This window comes from Oncorhynchus tshawytscha, linkage group LG19 (genome assembly GCF_018296145.1).
Source record: "Oncorhynchus tshawytscha isolate Ot180627B linkage group LG19, Otsh_v2.0, whole genome shotgun sequence".
NCBI lineage: Eukaryota > Metazoa > Chordata > Actinopteri > Salmoniformes > Salmonidae > Oncorhynchus > Oncorhynchus tshawytscha.
Genome location: NC_056447.1, coordinates 26606838 through 26627526, shown reverse-complemented (window position 1 = coordinate 26627526; position 20689 = coordinate 26606838). Strand labels below are relative to the sequence as shown.

Sequence of the window (20689 nt, the reverse complement as noted above, 5' to 3'; positions counted from 1 at the left end):
ACAGGAAACGAGTGGGGGACAGAGGAGCCTCTTAAAGAAGAAGTTACAGGTCTGTGAGAGCCAGAAATCTTGCTTGTTTGTAGGTGACCAAATACTTATTCTCCACCATAATTTGCAAATAAATTCATTAAAAATCCTACAATGTGATTTTCTGGATTTTTTCCTAATTTTGTCTGTCATAGTTGAAGTGTACCTATGATGAAAATTACAGGCCTCTCTCATCTTTTTAAGTGGGAGAACTTGCACAATTGGTGGCTGACTAAATACTTTTTTGCCCCACTGTATATGAAGACCATGTTAACTTACTGCCTTCAATGTTCCCAATACTCACAGACAGACAACAAATACAGTCCTCTCGCATGCAATAAATGACCAAGAACCTGACGAAAGCCGTCGATGTCGCAGGCCATGTCGCAGGCACATGTACATGTATACAGACAGTGAGGTGAGGGCCTATTGGGCAGAGCCACAGACAGTGAGGTGAGGGCCTATTGGGCAGAGACACAGACAGTGAGGTGAGGGCCTATTGGGCAGAGACACAGACAGTGAGGTGAGGGCCTATTGGGCAGAGACACAGACAGTGAGGTGAGGGCCTATTGGGCAGAGACACAGACAGTGAGGTGAGGGCCTATTGGGCAGAGACACAGACAGTGAGGTGAGGGCCTATTGGGCAGAGACACAGACAGTGAGGTGAGGGCCTATTGGGCAGAGACACAGACAGTGAGGTGAGGGCCTATTGAGCAGAGACACAGACAATGAGGTGAGGGGCTATTGGGCAGAGCCACAGACAGTGAGGTGAGGGCCTATTGGGAAGAGCCACAGACAGTGAGGTGAGGGCCTATTGGGCAGAGCCACAGACAGTGAGGTGAGGGCCTATTGGGCAGAGCCACAGACAGTGAGGTGAGGGCCTATTGGGCAGAGCCACAAAGACCTAATGAATTCCTCCTGGAGGACCTACTGTACCCGCTGGGCTGGGGCTCACGCCACACTGGCACTGCCAGGTCTGTCCTACCCAGCATGCCACCTAATGAGATGCACGAAATGATATTATTAACCATCTGTATCCTTCAGCTGGGAGCCACAGGGATCAGGGAAGAGCTGCACTCAATCCCTCCAAAGAGGCTGGGGTCATTCTCTCAGTTATCCACTGCCGTAGAGCATATTATGAGGTGTCTGGAAATGTTTAGGATTTAATAGTGGAATGCATGGAAACAACATGCAACACCATACAACTTCCATCACTTCTACCACTACTGGGAGCTATCAGTGAGAGGGAATGCATTCTCTCTGGTTCTATGGTGAGTGGGCCATTGGCCCTGTCGTTACTTTGTGCAGTCATCCAAGTCAAAGTTGTCAAGGAATGGCCCTAAGTTTTCTTTAAGGCAACTATGCCAGTATTCCATAGTTTGTAAAAGGGACATGTTCAGGTCCACACTTTAGTATTCTGACCACAACACCACCAGCCAGTAGCCTTGTTTTTGTTTACATATTATGGTAATAACCTAGTACAAGGAACTGAACAACAAAATATTATTTACCTGTAAATCTACCCACTGAATAGGTATACAGCAGTACTGTATGTGTTTGGGTACAGTAGGTACTTTACAGGCACAGTGCACATGAATTCAGCTGTAAACTGGGTGAATGAGATGGCAGTAAGGCTATAGACTGCCCTGCTGTTTCAGTGGCTCCCCAGAGAATAGAGAAATTGTATTTTACCCAGCTAGGTGGTCATGCTGCAGTTGTGGTTACCACTTTTCATGTGACTGAAATGAATACAAAAGCCACACATTACTTATTTCCAATGCAGATGGACTTCAAGCATAGTGCTATTTTTACCATACAGAACTCTGCATCCTGATGAGGCATGGACTGGCTGAATGCACAGGCCCCTCCGCACAACACAGAGGATGTAGCTATTGTGTCAAAACATTACCAGTTCATCCCACTTCCTGTGAGCAATACAAGTCTTAAAAAGGTGTCAAACATGAGTCATAATGCAGCCATTACTATAAACAGGAGCGGTAAACAAGTGGTAACATGAGCTCACTGACACCACTGGACATGTGCTTGAGTCATGAAAGATCCCTTCAAATAAATGGGACTTTTTTTCATAAACTAGATGCAAATAGGCCCATTGCAAACATATCACATATCAGGCAAATATGGAGAAAGTTATATCTGGAAGAGCAAGAGTGAAACTGGTGGATAAAGATCTGAATCTTTACCACCATGGATGTAGAGTCAGTTGTAGTGAGAGAGAGAAAAACAGTGAAATGTAACAGTACTGACCTGCATTGCCTTGACTAGGGGGCCTCTGCTGGCCCCCACTGGAGCCCACATTCCTGTGTAAGGAGGCCTGAGCGGGAGAGAGCATCCCACTGTCGCTCAGAGAGGCTGCGGCCTGGGCCTGGCTGCTCATGGAGCCTCCTGGGTTGTAGGACATGGTGTTCTGGTTGGAGACTGGCACTGCCACATGCATGGAGAAGTTCTGCTGGGGCAGCGCTGTGGGCTACAGGAGGGAAACACACAGACATGGGGAGAATCAAAGACCTGGCACTGGGCTGAGGGTCACAGGGGGAAGGAGACGGCAGAGATGGCATCTGTGATGGTGCCACATCAATCATGTCGGTATGGTTAACAGAGCAGTCCTATTAACTGATGGCAAATCAACTGCAGCTGGCAAGTTGTTCATGTTCCTAATCCAGGTTGCTTATTATACAAGTGTATCTTACACTCTTACACATTCACTTCCATTAACATCGCATTTAGTCTGAATGGCCAAGAAATGACCACAAATAAATATACCCTTGGTTTGTAATGGGATTAAATAATAACTCTTGAATAATATGCTTTAAAGTGGAATCTGAAAAATTGCTGTACTACATATGATGCTGTCATAAACTTGTATAATATATTTATAAATAATATTGCAAAAAATGTATAAATTAACACTATGTTATTGTAAATGCACAAAACAATCATTTTTCTATATAAAATCATTACACATCACTGAAAACATGACATATTCCAAAACATGCCCATTAGCAGTGTACCAGGTGTTCAGTCTTGCACTGTAATAGTCAGCACTGCAAAACAACATGTTCTCTTTTAACCAGGATGGTGTAATTGTGTCATTTCCAACAATGTGAAAGCATTTTGGATAAAAACGTATAGTAAGAATGATGAGTTATAATCACGTGACGTTAATATTACTCTCCTCCATGTCTGTGCAGTGCTAACTATCCACAGTGTGTGAGAGTGACTGTTGACAGTGAGACCACTCCATTCAGCATAGTCCAGTGAGGCAGTCAGTTAGTGTTATTATTAGTGTGTTAATTGCAAACAGTGGTGCCCTCCATGTCAGAATTAGAGAAAACAACAGTTGAAGCACTATACTTTATGCAGGATTCTATGATTGCCACCCGCAATAAGATCACTCTTGTCTCAAGGTAAAGCTCTGTGTAATGGTAGTAGCTTGATGAAGGACTGGAAAATACACAGTGATAGTCCACTGATGTTGTACTTTAGGAGGACTGTACACTTTAAAAAAGATCTCCCCTTTGCTCATTGTACAGTCTCCTAGTTCCCCATCTCCTAGTGGGGCGTCCTCCATTCACTTTGGAAAATCATACACTTAGAAAAAAAGATGGCATCTAGAAACTAAAATGGTTATTCAGCTGTCCCCATAGGAGAACCCTTTGAAGAACCCTTTTTGGTTCCAGGTAGAACCCTTTTGGGTTCCATGAAGAACCCTTTCCACAGAGTGTTCTACGTGGAGCCCAAAAGGGTTCTTCAAAGCGTTCTCCTATGGGGACAGCCAAAGAAGATTTTAGGTTCTAGATAGCACCCTTTTTTTTGTATGATTTGCCCAGGTGAATGGAGGACGCCCCACCAGGAGATGGGGAACCAGGAAAGACCATACAATGAGCAAAGGGGAGATAAACATTATTTTATTTCCCCAGTCACATGATCTGGCCACTGTGGGACTAAAAGAGATTCAATTTTCACATTTGCTTGGGGGTGAAAATTGAGTTTTGGGGGGAAAAAAACACATCAATCACTAAAGCTAGAGAACCAGTCAATATTTAAGCCAGAATGGGAATATAATTTTTTTTCCAGGGGGAAATGTACATTGATAATAAAGAAGCTTCTCCTCTGGAATAAAAAAAATGCACTATCCTTTTCATATAGTTTTCAAATGTTTCAAATAATGTGAAGAAACGTGATAATTCCAAAAGATCTTTGAAAAGGTTAAACCTATCAACAACAATGTGATCTTATCAGGCTGTGCCAAAAAATAAGTTGCAGTACAAATAAACAAAATTAACAATTACACTTCCAATGAACGGAAAAAAGGTTATGCTTGAATAGTCCATGTTTTGCTTATAGTAGTTGACAGAGGTTGCAGGGTGGGATAATGAACAAATAAGAACAAATAAGAACAAATAAGAACAAATAAGAACCAAAAGGTCAAAATCCTTTGTGCCACAAAGCCAAGCAGCAAGAACATTGCATTTACTTACGATTTTATGATTTCTCATCATATTATCAAACTCCTCATTAATTTTTTTATACTTTTCTTCTGTGTGAGGGGTGAGGACATATGAGGCATCAGGGTCCGGGCTATCACAGCCTCTGTGTTCTTTCTTGTTTAGCGCCTGTAGTGAACATCAACATAAAAACAGGAATCAACACAAAATGGCAGGAGAGGGAGGAAGTACTTACACCACAGCGCTTGTACATTAAATCACTCTCTTCGCTTAGTTTGCCGAAACGGTCGTCCATGAGGGGGCTGTGCCCAAAACAGTCATCTGGATCAGGACTGGCACACAGGTCATTATGGCCTTTGTTTCTTAATTTCTGAAATAAAATTGCACAATTCACACACAATGTATACTGCAGGAAACTCAGTCTACTACCACATGACTCTCTGTCTAGCTAGGTTAAAATACATCCCCTACAAACCTGTTCCCAGAACAAAACATGAACATTGTCAAAAATATAAACATATATTACAGGTACTGTACTCCTATGCAATGGTTGACAATGACAGAGACATTGAAATATCACTCCTTATCCTTTCATCATTTAGAGATCTTCAACATGGGAGAAACTAAATATTTATCTGTCTCTGTCTCTGACCCTTTCTCTGCCCTCTCTCGTTGTCTCTCTCGCCCCTCCCTTTCTCTCTCCTCTATCTTCCTCCCTCTCACTCGCTGCATTCGTGTGTTTCAATACATATTTCATTATCTTTCAGTTATCATAAGCCACCCAGCTGGAAGACACCACGGCATAAGAGGATCCCACAGAGCAGCAGTTCAAACCGTTGCAGACTTTAATTCTGCATGGTTGCCACTCGCAGGATCTTATCAATGTTAAGTAATGTAGCAAATAAAATAGTTTATTATATGTGGTCAAAGACGCTTATTAGAGCATGAAATGGAGCGATTATTGTAAGAGGAACGAGCACACAGTATGGTGTGTTGTGATATAGAAGTCCAATGAGATTTGTTTTACATCTTAAAAGAATCCCACACTATAAAACAAAGGAAATAAAACCAGTGTTGTGTTTGTGGTAACTTTCTATCAGAGGAGTGGTTCTCTTGTCTTTGTTAAGAGTCTGAATGACGGTGCTTACATGAGCCGATGACAGCTCGTGACAGCATGTGATATCAAGCCAGTCAGAGCAAATCAAGCTTAATTTATATGTGTGTTGTTCAGGTTCCCCTAGCACGCTGGTGCAGGTCCAGAGCTGTGACCTCCCCTGTCTCTGGCCTGCGTCTGAGCCAGGTATCTACAGCAAGGCCACTGACTCCTCTGGATGGAGAGGTCACAGTGTGAGGGAGTGTAGTTGGGCCCAAAGACACTAATGAGCCCTTAGTCTCTGCCTCCGTCTCCATCACCCTGGAGGTGCTGGAGGTAACGCACTGGCTGCTGTGTGTGTGTGTGTGTGTGTGTTCATGGTTGTTGCAGCAGCAGCTGGCGTCTGCTGACAGCTCTCTGACAGTACAGTGGTGTCTCGGCTGATCTCTATCTAACAACGTGTCTTATCCAACCCTGCTTACAGTCGCTACCAACACGCTGACGAGCTCTGTATGACACATTACTGTTGGATTTCCTAGGCTTGAAATGCTGTGAAACATAACTTGGTTACAATGTACCTGTCTACCAAGGCTCAGTTGATCCCAGCAAATTGACCAGTACTGAATCAAACGACCCTCTACTCTAGTTTAGGCACATGATGAAATGGTGTAGAATATAAAAGCTTAAGCAGGAGAACTGAAAAGTACCTAAATCTCATCAGTCATATCTGTCTGACAGTGTTGCTGAGGAGAGAGAGAAAGTCTCATGAGTAATGAATGATCAATGCCGGCCCTAGCCTTTTGGGGGCCCTAGGCAATTTTTTTAGTGGCCCCCGTTTTGAATGTCAAATAGGAAAAAAACATGTTTCAGAGTTAATTTCCTGCAATTCTACACATTTAGCCATGACTTATGCCATGTTAATACGATATCTGAGTGAGATTGACTAATAAACTCATTGGGGGCTCCCTGTAGGTCAGGGCCCCTGGGCAAGTGCCCTTCGTGCCCGGTCGATAATTTGACCATGATTACTACAAGTTTAGATAGCTGGCTAGAGTAACTTAACAATCTAAAAAAAAATGCTGACATGCATTAATTGAGTGACTGTCAGTGGCTGACATAACATGAGAAAAACTGCTGATGCACAATCAAATGTTGAAATTGCACCTTGTGTAATCTACTATTCTAACTCTCAACAGTTGAGACCCCAACTGAGTTACCCTATAGGCCGGGGGCCCTAAGCAACCGCTTATGTCGCTTATGCCTAGAGCCGGCCCTGAGAATGATACACAACATGTGTAAATGTGCAGTTAGATGCACTTGTGTTTGGTGTGGTACAGAGCAGGGGCATTCTTCTCAACAAAAAAAACACCTTCCTGTTTACTAAGGCTGTTCTTTAGTTAGGCTCCCGTAAAGGCTGTGTTTACTACGGAAACTATGCACTTTCTCCACCAGACTGCCACAGATCTGATCGGGACCTGCAAATTAAAGTCCCGACCTGCTCATTATGTGAATAGCTGGTTTGGGCTGGTCGGCCATGGCTGTGTGAGATGGGCAGGGCAGCAGGCAGCACTTCCACAACAAGCCTCCAACCAGCCGCACCCCTCTGGCCCTTGGCCGTGATCACTCAGAGAGGGGCCAGTGGAAACATCCAGTGCCAGGGACACTCAGCATTCAGAACAAACCATGGAACATGTTGCACTGAGACTAAACAACACAGAGCCTAACAACGAGTGCTCATATCTAGGTCATTGTCCATAAGAGATGGATTCATAAGTGAAAATGTATCACTATGATTAGAGATGTCCTGAAATGCAACATCACTTAAAATGAGGACATAATCATGCACACCTAAGAAAGAGTGAATATTTCCTCCGAGGTGCTCCTAGCTGAGCATGCTCAAGAGTGAAGGTCTGGGACAGCATGGCCGTTATTCCTCCTTAAATGACTTGGCATGTTTCTGGTGTCCCACAGACGCTGCCCGCAGCTCCCAGTAAATGGATCACTAAATCAGCACATGGCCAAACAGGTGTCTCTCTACCAAACACCTGTCAGGCCCTGGTTCCCCGGCCCAGCCAATCACAAACAGTCTCACACCGACATGGCCTTAGAAGGGGCCACATGGAACCCTGAAGGCCATCAAACCTTCCCCCAGCCAAGGATTTTACTCCATAATACAAATACATCAAAGTATTGGTAAAGCAATTCAAATCTTACACAAAACCTAGAAAACAAAACCAACCAACTCTGAACGCATTGGGTACAGATGTCCTTTCAATGTATAGTTTTGATTTACATTTGGTTGAGTTGTCAACTAATGTGAAATCAACAAAACATTTCACCATGTCACTGCATTTAGGTTAAGAGTTGGGTGGAAAAAAACATGAAATTATCTTATGTTGATTCAACGTCATCACAATTATTTTTTTGTTGTTGAAATGACATGGAAACAGCGTTGATTCAAACAGTTTTTGCCCCGTGGGAAGTATGGTAAACAAAATCCAAAATACAACAAGCGTCCCTTCTATTGCTTTTCAAATTCTAGCTCTGAAACGAAATGTCAAAAGTCATGTCAAGCTGTGTAGTTTTATGCTTATTAAGAAAGAACAGTTGGAGGGGTATGAATACAGTTGAACAGAGAGATTTTCAACAACATTTATAATGGAGGTTGGGTGGGGGTGGTGGGTCTGTCTGTGTACGGGGCTGCAGTCAGAGAGTAGTGACGAGTGAACTTGTGTAATCTGTTCACAAGGCCCGTGGAGGCTCATAAAGTTCAGTGGGAACCAGGCCAGCAGCTATTTTCTCACAGCTATCCAGACCTGGATTGATAGAAATGTGTCTCTATACACCAAACATGTTAGTCGGGGATTCTGACATCAAACCAGCTGGACATCATAGTGAGTGTGTGAATTTAGCAGTAAGAGAACAGGCTTTCTGCTTTTCAGGCCTTGAAATGTGTCTCTCCATTCTCAGTATTGTATGCCAAACCGACATACTGACAATAACATCTAGTGTACCTGTATCACTCATCTCCTCCATAGTGCCAATAATTGTTCATTTAGCTGAAACTCACAAACATACACAGGAGTATTTGGAGTTTTTGGAGCAGTGTGTCAATTGTACTGTCAATTGTACTCTTTAAAAATCGTTATATTTTTTATATTACATTTCACCCAGCATAGAGTATAGTGTTCTATGAAGATCAGCATTTATGTCACATAAAATAAACATGAATGTAACACTCAAAAGACTGACAGGGTATTTTTTTTTTTTTTTTTACAATTGGCTGAGTTGAACGCCAAAGGCAGAGTTTATATCATAGCCCCATACACATTCAAAACTTGAGGCCACCATCATTTCAGGAGTTAAAAATAAAGTGGAGCTGAGGCTGTTTGTGAAGCTGTTGCGTAAGCCACCTACATTCCCTGTTCCTTGTGAAGCTCTTTCACTGAAACAGTCTGCCTTGGATAGAACACCATTACACTCCAATGCCCCCCACTTGTGTCAAGAGCTTTTTAGATTTCACTTATTCATGTACTGTACCTGAATAAAAGGGAGGTTGGAAGTAGACAGTGAATAAAAGCCAAACTTCTCCAATGTGGAGAGAAGGCAGGTAGAGGCTGTCTTCCAGTGTGCAAAGGTAGCTACACAGAACATACACCAAGATCATACTTTAAGAGCCATTATTATTGTATTATAGTCTATACAAAGTATGTATAGTTGAACTATTTCTCCTTCTGTAGCGTTCATCCCCACCCTGCTCATTCTGCACTGTTGTGAATGAGCTTGTTGTGCCTGTTGCCGCACTAAGCAAGGTAGCATGCTAATCCTCATGACATCACCATTGTGTCCAGTCCGTTCCATCTAATGTGCTTATCAAAAGGGCCTCTTTGAGTGTGAAGGCAGTTGAGAATCAGCATGGGGAGGCGGCTGATAGCAAGGCTTTTCATCTGCTCACAAATATATTTCTCTTATATAACATCTTAAGAGACAAGTCTTTCAGTGTGAGTATGCTCCCATTTTTCCTTTGGTGCTGTGGATTTCACTTGAGGGGGGGAAAGGAACTGTTGGTTGTTCTCGTTTGCACTCTATCTAGTGGCTGCATGTATTGTATGCCATTACCAAGGGCCCTATAAGCATTTCCTGTCTACTCCCTGGTACTGGTCATGTTACTGGTATGGGAGTAGGGAAGTAGGGAGGGCTAGATAAGGAAAGTGGTTTTGATTCCCAGACATATCTGGTTCAATCTCATGACCATTCCACATCATCAGTGATCTAAGTGATATCAGGATATGACCTCTCTGTCAGACCATTGTCTGACTCCTCAAATCAGAGGAAATATAGCAGCAGGGCCTCCTTCTCAGTTGGATGGGACGGACTGCATTTTGTTTGGTTATTATTATCGGTCTGCAGCTGTTTGGGAAACAATATACAGTCTGTAATCCAATCCCCTCCAAAAACAGGACAATGGCGAGACAACAGTTAGTTCCAAGCTGACACACCAAAAAGACTAACACATGCAGACATATAAAAGGAGAGTGAGCCTAACTGAGCAGTGGTCTGCGTGTGTCTAAAGGAGGCAGACAGGGAAGAGAAAGCCTCCGTCTCAGCTCAATATACAATAAAGCAGATAATTACTGTGGTTGACCGGCTAGATTATCACTTTGATAAATATAGCCGCTATATTATTGAATAAGAATCCATTGCACTGCAGCGAGCAATACTTTTCCCTCAGAGAGACAGCTGCTCAGAGACTGTTGATTGATGGACGCGACAAAGATATTAGTTGCCACAGTCAAAGAGAACACACTTTCAATCAGCGGCTTGGATATTTTCAGAAAATTTTGCCAACTGGGAATTGAAGTCCAAATTGAGGATAAAGGCATCTCAAAGTCATCATTATCTACATCTTTAAAAGATTGGGAACAAATGAGACGAACACGCTCCATTACATCCAACTAGCTCTAGACATCTATAGAGCACCATGTGGGTATATTTTAGATGAAAATAGATTACATTCAACATAAAAAGGTGTAAAAAGGTATACAATTTAAGTAAATAACCATTCACTAAGTTCACATCTTCCCCTCCCGACCTCCCTCACTGTCTCCCTCTCTCTCTCTCTCTCTCTCTCGCTGTCTTTCTCCCTGTCTCTCTCCCTGTCTTTCTCCCTGTCTTTCTCCCTGTCTCCCTCCCTGTCTCCCTCCCGGTCTCTCTCCGTCTCTCCCTCCCTGTCTGTCTCCCTGTCTCTCTCTCTGTCTTTCTCTCCCTGTCTTTCTCTCCCTGTCTCTCTCTGTCTCTCTCTCTGTCTCTCTCTTTGTCTCTTTCCCTGTCTCTCTCCCTGTCTCTCTCTCCGCCTCTCCCTCCCTGTCTCTTTCCCTGTCTGTCTCTCTGTCTCTCTCTCTCTCTCTCCATCTCTTCCTCCCTGTACCCCCAGAGTGGATCATTAGCTGTCAGAGCCCTTGAAACCGTACCCCCGCCCTCAACTCCCATTCCTGCTCGCTTCTAAAATATTCATAAGGACAATTAGGAGTTCCGATAAGGCGGGTGTGGAGGGCTGGTGTGGGCACGGAGGGCTGGGGGCGCACAGCGGAGGGAAAGGGCAGGATGTGCCAGCAGGACGTCTGTTCTGCAACACTCTATACCCAGACCACAGACCTGGCCTCATCAATCAGCAGCCCTTCCTCCCTCCCTGACACCCCCTCCTCACTCAGGCAGGCTAGTCGGGGAGGGTGGTATGATGCCAGCTAACCCCCACACCCTCCTCCTTCCAAGTAACTCTGCTCTGCCCTCGCCCCTGGGCAGAGGGGAGGGGTGGGGCGTCTCACACTACCCATTGGGGTGGGCTCGTGGTTGTCTCTCTGTCCATTCTGGTCACTGTGGTCTCTCATGTCAGCTCTGCACTACACAGCGGGCACCAAGGCGCTCTAATGGTGGCATGTCTGTCATTAAAGTAGTTCAAACCAAATTAGGGCAGCTCATGTGTGACCTATTTTACATATTCTGACGTTTATGACGTGTCTGTTAAGGTTGTCAATCTGGCTGTTCCTATATGAACCTGAAAGAATAATGAAGTGGTTATTCTCTGAACATGGTGTTGCATGTTGCCACTGAGCTGCATGTAATGAATTCTTTTCATTACAAGTTAGGCCTTGCTTTACAAAGAGTTTTACCATACGCCATGGTAGGCCTGTGCCAGTTAATCAGTGCCATATGCCTCTAGAAACTAAACAATACATCACTTAAGACATTTTAATAAAGTAAAACACAAAGGAATCATATATCATGGCAATGTTGAGATCATTCAAGTGTTTATGGGATGATGTCAGCTAAATGTAATCCACAAACATTTGCCAGAACAATGAGGTAGAGAGCAAAGAATTGTATTAGTAAAGGTCTTCATTCCTGGTGTTACAGTTATTACATTCAATCATGTATTTGAGTGTTGGAGATGCTTTCTCCCTCACGATCTCAAGTTGAATCAATAGGATCATAGAAATATTCCATTAGCCACGGTTTGATGCCTAGGGATGAGCTCTGGTGTTAGCATTAGCAAAGGGCTGGGGGTGAGCTCTGGCGTTAGCATTAGCAAAGGGCTGGGGGTGAGCTCTGGCGTTAGCATTAGCAAAGGGCTAGGGATGAGCTCTGGTGTTAGCATTAGCAAAGGGCTGGGGGTGAGCTCTGGCGTTAGCATTAGCAAAGGGCTAGGGATGAGCTCTGGTGTTAGCATTAGCAAAGGGCTGGGGGTGAGCTCTGGCGTTAGCATTAGCAAAGGGCTGGGGGTGAGCTCTGGCGTTAGCATTAGCAAAGGGCTAGGGATGAGCTCTGGTGTTAGCATTAGCAAAGGGCTCGGGTGAGCTCTGGTGTTAGCATTAGCAAAGGGCTAGGGATGAGCTCTGGTGTTAGCATTAGCAAAGGGCTGGGTGTGAGACTTGTTAGAATGCAATGCAACGTATTATGCATTGTTTTATACTGAACAAAAATGTAAAACGCAACATGTAAATTGTTGATCCCATGTTTCATGAGCTGAGAAGAAAATCCCCAAAATGTTCTATACGCACAAAAATATTTGTTTACATCCCTGTTAGTGAGCATTTCCTTTGCCAAGATAATCCATCCACCTGACTGGTGTGGCATATCAAGAAGCTGACTAAACAGCATGATCATTACACATGTGCACCTTGTACTCGGGACAATAAAACAACACTCTATAATGTGCAGTTTTGTCACACAACACAATGCCACAGATGTCTCAAGTTTTGAGGGAGCACGCATTTGGCATGATGACTGCAGGAATGTCCACCAGAGTTGTTGTCAGAGAATTGAATGTTAATTTCTCTACCATAAGCTGACTCCAATGTTGTTTTAGAGAATTTGGCCGTACGTCCAACCAGCCTCACAACCACAGACCACGTGTAACCACGCCACCCCAGGACCTCAACATCTGACTTCTTCACCTGCGGGATCTGAGGAGTATTTCTGTCTGTAATAAAGACCTTTTGTTGAGAAAACCTCATTCTGACTGGCTGGGCTCGGCTCCCAAGTGGATAGGCCTATTTCCTCCCAGGCCCACCCGTGGCTACGCCGTTGCCCAGTCATGTGAAATCTATAGATTAGGAACTCGTTTATTTATTTAAATGGACTATTTTCTTTATATGAACTGTAAAATCTTTGAAATGGTTGTGTGTTGTATTTATAGTTTTGTTCAGTATATGTGTAATAATTAGGTTGAACACTCATTTTGTCATTTTCTATGCCTTGTTCCTTTTCCTGACAGAAAGTTTTCAATCTTTCTCACTTTGTGGATTCATAAATGAAGTGTTGGTCGACATGTAATAAGGTGCAAATGATTGCTTTCTTTTTCAAATCAAATCAAAGTTTATTGGTCACGTACACAGTTTAGCAGATGTTATATCGGAACGCTATAAGCGGAATGCTTATACTACTAGCTCCTAACAATGCAGTAAAATGACAAATAAGTACACAAATAATTCAAACGTTTTAAAAAGGAAAAAGGAAAGTCAGTATGAATCCAATTAACAACCCCAATAGCACTGTAACAGCAATCAAAATGCAATCTATACTATATTATACTATATCATTAGACTATATTCTATATTCAGGTCTGTGTAGTGTTGCTTGTGTAAGATGCTGCTGCTCATGCTGTTGCTCAGACTCAGGCCATGATGAGCCAGGTAATCCAGCCCAGCGGGCTCTGTCCCCCTGCCAGGTGCCAGGTAACCTAGGGACAGGTTAGGATCTGTCTCACTTGCCCCAAGACTGGGTTCAAGAAGTGAACTGCACCCACACCAACCAGTTCTAACACAAGAGAGTTTAACAGCAACAAAACCATCAGTGGTTATATCACAAACATGTCTGAGGACATAAACCACTGAAACACTAGTAACACCTTTCAATCACACAGCGCCTTTCCCTAAGCTACGGACACAGTACATGACAAAGAAGCAACATAATACAAATCCTACTCAGATGAGCAGCAGAAGGAAAATGTTATATATATAACAAAAAGAGCCCGAATGCTGTGTAATTTGTCATTCAGTCTAAAAAACATGTACTCGTGTGTCATCTCTCTTTTTTTCCCTTTGTGAATGAGCGTGAGTGTTATTTGTACAAAGCTGCGAGTGCAGAGCTTCAGCACTTGAGATTAGAGCATGGCTCATTAGTGTCATTGGAGAGTAATGTTTACCGGGGACCGCCATGGCTGTTGTTCTCTCTCCTTTTATTCCACCCTCTCCAAGAAGACCTAGTTTTGAAATGAAAAATACGTATCACACTTGAGAGGGAAGGATGGAGAAAAACTCTGACGTCAATGAAGCACGACATGTGCCCGAAAACAAAAAACTATTGGCTGTAACCTGGTAACAAGCATCAAAGTGAAGAGTGCAGAGGCTTTGTTGACGAACAGGGGCAAATGGCTAACAAACACACATGCACACACTCTCACACTTCATTGGAGACTCTGCTGGTTGTGATAAACTGAGGAAGATTTCACTGTTCATGTCCTCTGTTTTTCTCAAACACTAACATGGGTTTCCACAGCAACCAAGTCACAGTGAACGTGAGGGAGAAGAGACAATCATAGTCCATTCACAGTTTGTTACATAAATGTGGACTGAAATAGGATGTTCTATGAAAGACTTACATACAAATTATCACTATTGTTTTTTTCATGGAAGAAAAAAACTCCGAAGACAGTGGTGACCCTGTTTCTAGTGAAAGCCCAGAGGAAAAGGAGTCCTTGTCCTATAAAGAGGTGCACTTTGAAACCCAGCAGGAGACTGGCTACAAAACCATTAGCACTCCTTCACTCAGCCATGCAAAGGAAGGCTTTTCAACCAACATGTGTACTGCACCTCAGTACATGCGAAAGGGTAACGGTTCTGTTATCTAGAACTACAAAGAAGAAATCCGAAAAATGTATCAAACGATGTAAAAATATATGACAAGACGAGCTTGGCTTCTTTCAGAGTATGACAGAAAACATTTGTACAACAAAGCCTGACCAACAACTTGACACTGGAAGTAAAATGGAGTAGTGTTTGTGTGCCATTCTTTCATCGTGTAGTGATAAAGTACAGTGTGTGTTACTGTAAATCAGAGTGAACGTATTAGTATCGCTCCCTAGTCACATGTGGAGGCAGATGAAATGACTCGGGTGAAAGAGGATTGCAGTGCCAAGCATATTTCCTGAAACCACAATCAACAAAAATATATCACAAGTGTTTTATCTGGTCTTTTATGCAAAGATAGTGCTGCTATTTCTGCTTTCAAGTTATACATTCGTGATTCCTTGTTTATTTATAGGTGCTTATATATATGCCTGTGCTCATTGGCCTGCTCAGAATACTGTGTTTGTTTTGATGGTGCAGACTGATTGTACAGGTTAAAGTGATGCTTCAACGGTTTTGTATCATTTCAGACAGCAGTTTTGAATGTAGTGCTCGCTCACGAGCCAAAACTGGTGACTAAGTTACAGGGGCGTAAATAGCATACCCCCCAAGACATGCTAACCTCCCCTGTTATTGTAATAGGGAGAGGTTAGCATGTATTGGTATTTGGTATTTTATTAGGATGTCTTTGGGATATGATATTTGTGCGTCTGTAATTCTCACTCATCATTATTCAAAATTCATTCAGGATTATCCGTAATCATAGTAGCATCCACATTACTGTAGACGTATTTAGAAACATTCTATTCTTATTTACAATAAAAGTGGCTCCAAAATGACACTACATTATTTACCCTTTGTTTCTATTGGACACAAAATCATCTGAAACACAACTAAAACAAACAGAAAATGGCTCCAACAAGTTGGTAGAGTCACAAGCTTGATGTAGTCATTGTGTGCTTGGAATATGGGACCAAATACTACACTTTTGACTACTTTAATAAACATATGAGTGAATTTGACCCAATACTTTTGCTCCCCTAAAATGGGGGGACTGTGTACAAAGAGTACTGCACGTTAACCTTCTAGTCATTGTATCAAATTCAAAGTGCTGGAGTACAGAGCCAAAACATTTGTCACCTACCCAATACTTTTGGAGATCACTGTATTTTTGCATTTTGTATAATACAGTTTATTACGAATTTGTAAGTGCTTAAGATCCTGGATTGCACCTTTAAAGGACTTTCCTGGAATACACAGCAACAGCAACACTCAAGCACCTGTACTGAACTGGATACAGACAGCAGAGATGTAGGTAAATAGCCCTTTGCTTCGTTTTTCAAATCAAATCCATTACCTAAATATGAATATTAGAACAAAATAAAAAAAATTATTAAAGATAAGCCTAAATACATGTTCAGGTCTGACCCTTGCATTTCCATTTCAAGTCACATTTGCAGAGCACGTTCCCAGACACTGACGGCCTCAGTCTTTATAGTATGAATGTATGGGGAGAAATTGACACTTCTATTCATATCCTACTCACTACAGACCAATCCCATAAAGAATCCTGTTGCGACAAATATATCAATACAGAGATGGCTTCTGAGATAAAGTCGCCAATACAGCTTATCAGATACTAAATATTACAGTTAATATATCTCACCATGCATAGTACTCTACCAAACCCCCTCTATGGATATAATTATACAAACCAGGCATAGGTAGAAATTATTTCATGTATCATAGGTTATAAAAGTGAAGGGGAAAGCAAATTAATGTCATTTTAATAAAGCTTGAGAGCCCAAAAGTACATATTTGTTTTTCTGCTGGAATATTAAAGTTGGGATCGGCTGGTGTATCAGAATGCCCTGAATCTACTTTAATACATCTATGTCAATAGAACTAACATTTAACTGAGCTTAAGGTGTATTTCTAATATCATGGATGCTCAGAGAGAGAGCTGTAGCTGCATAGCAGTAAGGATGAGAAGGTGCTGCTGAAGAAAACAGATGAGGAATTTAGACCATGAGGTAAACTAGTCACAACATATGATGAAGTACAACTTATGGGAACATATCAAATTAAATGATGGTACTATAAAGATAAAAAGGCTGCTCAGACTGCCTAAATTACTTTGTTAGATATACTGTATGCTTAAACTGAGGAAGAGAGTACTGCCCAATGCGTTCTGAAATCTTGCCAGATTATATCACTTTGCAGGCAGTGTAACCCTGATGTATAGTGTGGACATTGTATGTAGAATAAAGTTTAGTAAAAACATGTGTTAATTAGGGAAAGTGGGCTTTTAGATTCTCCCTCCAAGCGACCTTACGCAGACGAGCCAGTGCAGCTAACTATGCGTACCCTTCAGCCATCTCAAATGTCAAACAAGGCTTTAGTGGACCACAGAGGGATTCTGGGCACTGGCCAACCCAAAGTCAAGTCGCTACGTTAAGCACTTGCCAATTAAAATGTAATATTGTCTTTTGTGTTGTCATCTGTGCATATCAAACATAAATTAGGCCCCTGACCCCTTTTAGATTAATCTTTCAAACTTGGTTAATCATCCAGGATTGGGCGAGTCAGTGACATCACTGGAGCGTGAGGTACATATGTGGGATCTTAATTTGAGCCAGTTTGCTACAGCAGGAAAAAATCCTGCAGCAACAGGAAATTATCATTATTATGTGGATTATAATAGACATTTTTGTAGGGGGTGATACACTTTTCGTCAGGGCAAATCAAGTCTGACAGTTCAAACTTTAGAAGCCTTTTAAAATCTCAAATACACTACAAGTTTGAATTTCCTGCTGGGTGGGAAAATTCTCTGCGGCAAAAGAGTGATCAAATGATCAAATGAAGATCCTACATCTGTAAGTGCCATGATCCGTGTGATGCCAGTAACTTTAAGGCAGGGGAATCTCCTCAGTACACGGCAGCTCTATGTTCTCCTGGGATGCAACACTGTGTCATAATATGATACAGTATGGTGATTACTGACTGTTCATGACTCACACAAAATGTCTGAAATTGAAACTAAGTATTCAATTTAGACTGAAGCTTGGATTTTTTACACCTTTGTCTTGTTTTATTGAGACAAATACTGTTAGGTGCATGTTTACAGCAGACTTCATTGTATGCACTACTTTCTACTGAACATCGACTACAAAATCCTGTTTCACACCTACCAAGCTATCCACAACTCTGGACCCAAGTGCCTGTCTGACCTCATTCTACCCTCCTGCCCCACACGCACCCTTCACTCCTCCATGTCTGTCCCCCTTGTCAGCCCCGCAGCAGACTAAACACTATGGGCAACAAGGCTTTCAGTTGCACGGCTCCACGGCTGTGGAACACACTTCCAGACACTATTAGGGCTGAGTCTCTTCCAGACACTATTAGGGCTGCAGAGTCTCTGGCCTCCTTTAAGACACAGCTCAAGGCAGTGCTGTTCAGGAACGCCTTCAAGGACCTCTGCTATTTCTGTTCTCGTGTCCTCCGGATCTGGCCACACCTGTATATAGCTTTGATTGTTGTTAATATTATTATTATTATTTGTATTACTGTTATTATTTGTTCCAGAGAGCCAGCCCTCTGGAGGAATGATTTGTATGAGAGAATTCAGGAGTGGTGACAGCTTCTCTCTGTGCCAGCCAGAGCCTCATGTGACTGTCCCCATTATCTTGGAATGTCACAACTATAGATACACAAGCCTGAATCTGTCTCTGATGCTCCACAGAGGGAGCCACTAGGCGTTTGATGTTTATTACAATGTGCTTACTCACTAAGCCTAAGTCAACAAGAGTATGGTCATAATATTCAACAAAGACTAGCACCATCTCACAGTAGAACGCTTTTTCAACTATTCATTTCTATGATTGATTCCTGCATTTCAGGAACAGTTGTGTGTATACAAGTATTACCTGGGAAGCCTTGGTGTGGTTACTTGGATTGGAGAGATAAACTAAAATGAAAGGACGAATGTTTCCATCATATCAGCACTGCATTATGTGGGCCATTGAAGTGCAGTTGTCGGGCATAAATACATAGCATGTCATGCCGTTGCAAGGTGTCTGGTGTCCACTGCCTGAGAAGCATGATTCATCCCCATAAATGAAAGGAATACATCTTGTCAAGTGCCAAGAGTCAAAGTGAGCAACGTATTTTTGTCTATTTGAGGACTACATCGTTAAATTGATAGTTCCACTATAATAAAATGAAAGAATTTCCATCATGATTTTTGCCTAATCAAATAAAGCATCTGTATTTTGATGGGTAGAGTGAAGGGTTTGAAACAGAGGCTTTCCTTTCCCTCTCTTCCTCTCGCTCTTTCTGTGCAGACAGTTTTCTTCACATTCACGTTCTCCGCAGAAGCACCGGGAGGAAGATAATTGATCAATCAGGCAAATTGAACAGTCTGGACGGCTAGCCCACCATAGCAGATGTGCCAATTTGCATTCATTAAGACAGAGATGAGTCTTAATCACTGTACTGGATTTGATTGACAACATAAACAGCCCCTGTCTCAAATCCTGGGACCACTGCTTTTTATAGCTCTTTTCTATATTTTAAATAGTCATTTCTATATGCAATGGCATTTGTTTTATGATCCACTGCCAATGGCCAATGTGGTTACTATAAGCAGGCTTAGTGGTGAAAGAGCGGAGTGATTTAAATGAAACGTAGTGGAGGAAAGAGAATAGCAGGCCCAATAGACCTGACATTATGAAATGGTCAGGATTTACATATATCTTTGGATTATCATTCTGAATGGTGAGTGCCATTCATCATAATAGATGATCATTGAAAGTAACAATACTAATAAATCTAGAGTCATTTATACGCTCATTCTTTCACTGAATGAGTTGTTTACCTTAAGAACACTCAACAATGACAAATTATTCATTTCCAAAAGCACATTTAACAAAGATGGCCTCCCTAATGTCGCTGGGAGATAAAGGTGAATTTGCATATGACTGCTCTTACTTACTGTCACACCCTGACCATAGTTTGCTTTGTATGTTTCTATGTTTTGTTTGGTCAGGGTGTGATCTGAGTGGGCATTCTATGTTGTGTGTCTAGTTTGTCTGTTTCTGTGTTTGGCCTGATATGGTTCTCAATCAGAGGCAGGTGTTAGTCATTGTCTCTGATTGGGAACCATATTTAGGTAGCCTGTTTGGTGTTGGGTTTTGTGGGTGATTGTCTCCTGTGTCAGTGTTTGTTCCACACGGGACTGTTTCGGGTTTACACGTTTGTTGTTTTGGTAGTTTATTCATGTATAGTTTTCTTATTAAAAACAAACATGAATTTCAACCACGCTGCATTTTGGTCCTCCTCTCCTTCATGGAAGAATCCCGTTACACTTACTCCACAAGACGGGCATGTAAAAAGACAAACAAAAAAAGTGTAGTCCGGCTCTTTACAAGCCCAGGCAGCTATTTGAGTAAAACTGCAGTTCCAAATTTGATTAAGGACATTATTACTAGCCTGGACTAAAGTGTAGCCTACCAGTTGTGTTTAAACTAGTACAGCTGTATAATCCCATGCAATTATATCCACATCCCCTATTTTATGAGATTACTTTAAATGTGTTCAGTCAATGTCAATTTCGTTTAAATGCAAACTTGATTAATCCAAGCATTGCTGCAAAACGTAATTGTGTTGAAATGCTCTAAAGAAAAGCACAGATGGAC

General features: G+C 42.2%; 1 protein-coding gene across 4 annotated transcripts in view; it reads right to left on the bottom strand.

Moving 5' to 3' along the window:
* LOC112218561 (myocyte-specific enhancer factor 2A) overlaps positions 1-20689 on the bottom strand; it is a 91891-nt gene that overhangs the window by 17183 nt on the left and 54019 nt on the right. For 3 of the 4 annotated variants that reach the window (XM_024379449.2, XM_024379447.2, XM_024379450.2), the window contains exons 5-6: positions 4527-4661; positions 2293-2512 (exon numbers count right to left, since the gene is read on the bottom strand). In XM_024379449.2, coding sequence (XP_024235217.1) covers positions 2293-2512; positions 4527-4661 — 355 coding nt within the window. Of the gene's footprint in view, positions 1-2292; positions 2513-4526; positions 4662-4728; positions 4864-20689 lie in introns of all 4 variants that reach the window. The other variant, XM_024379448.2, reaches the window with a different exon arrangement.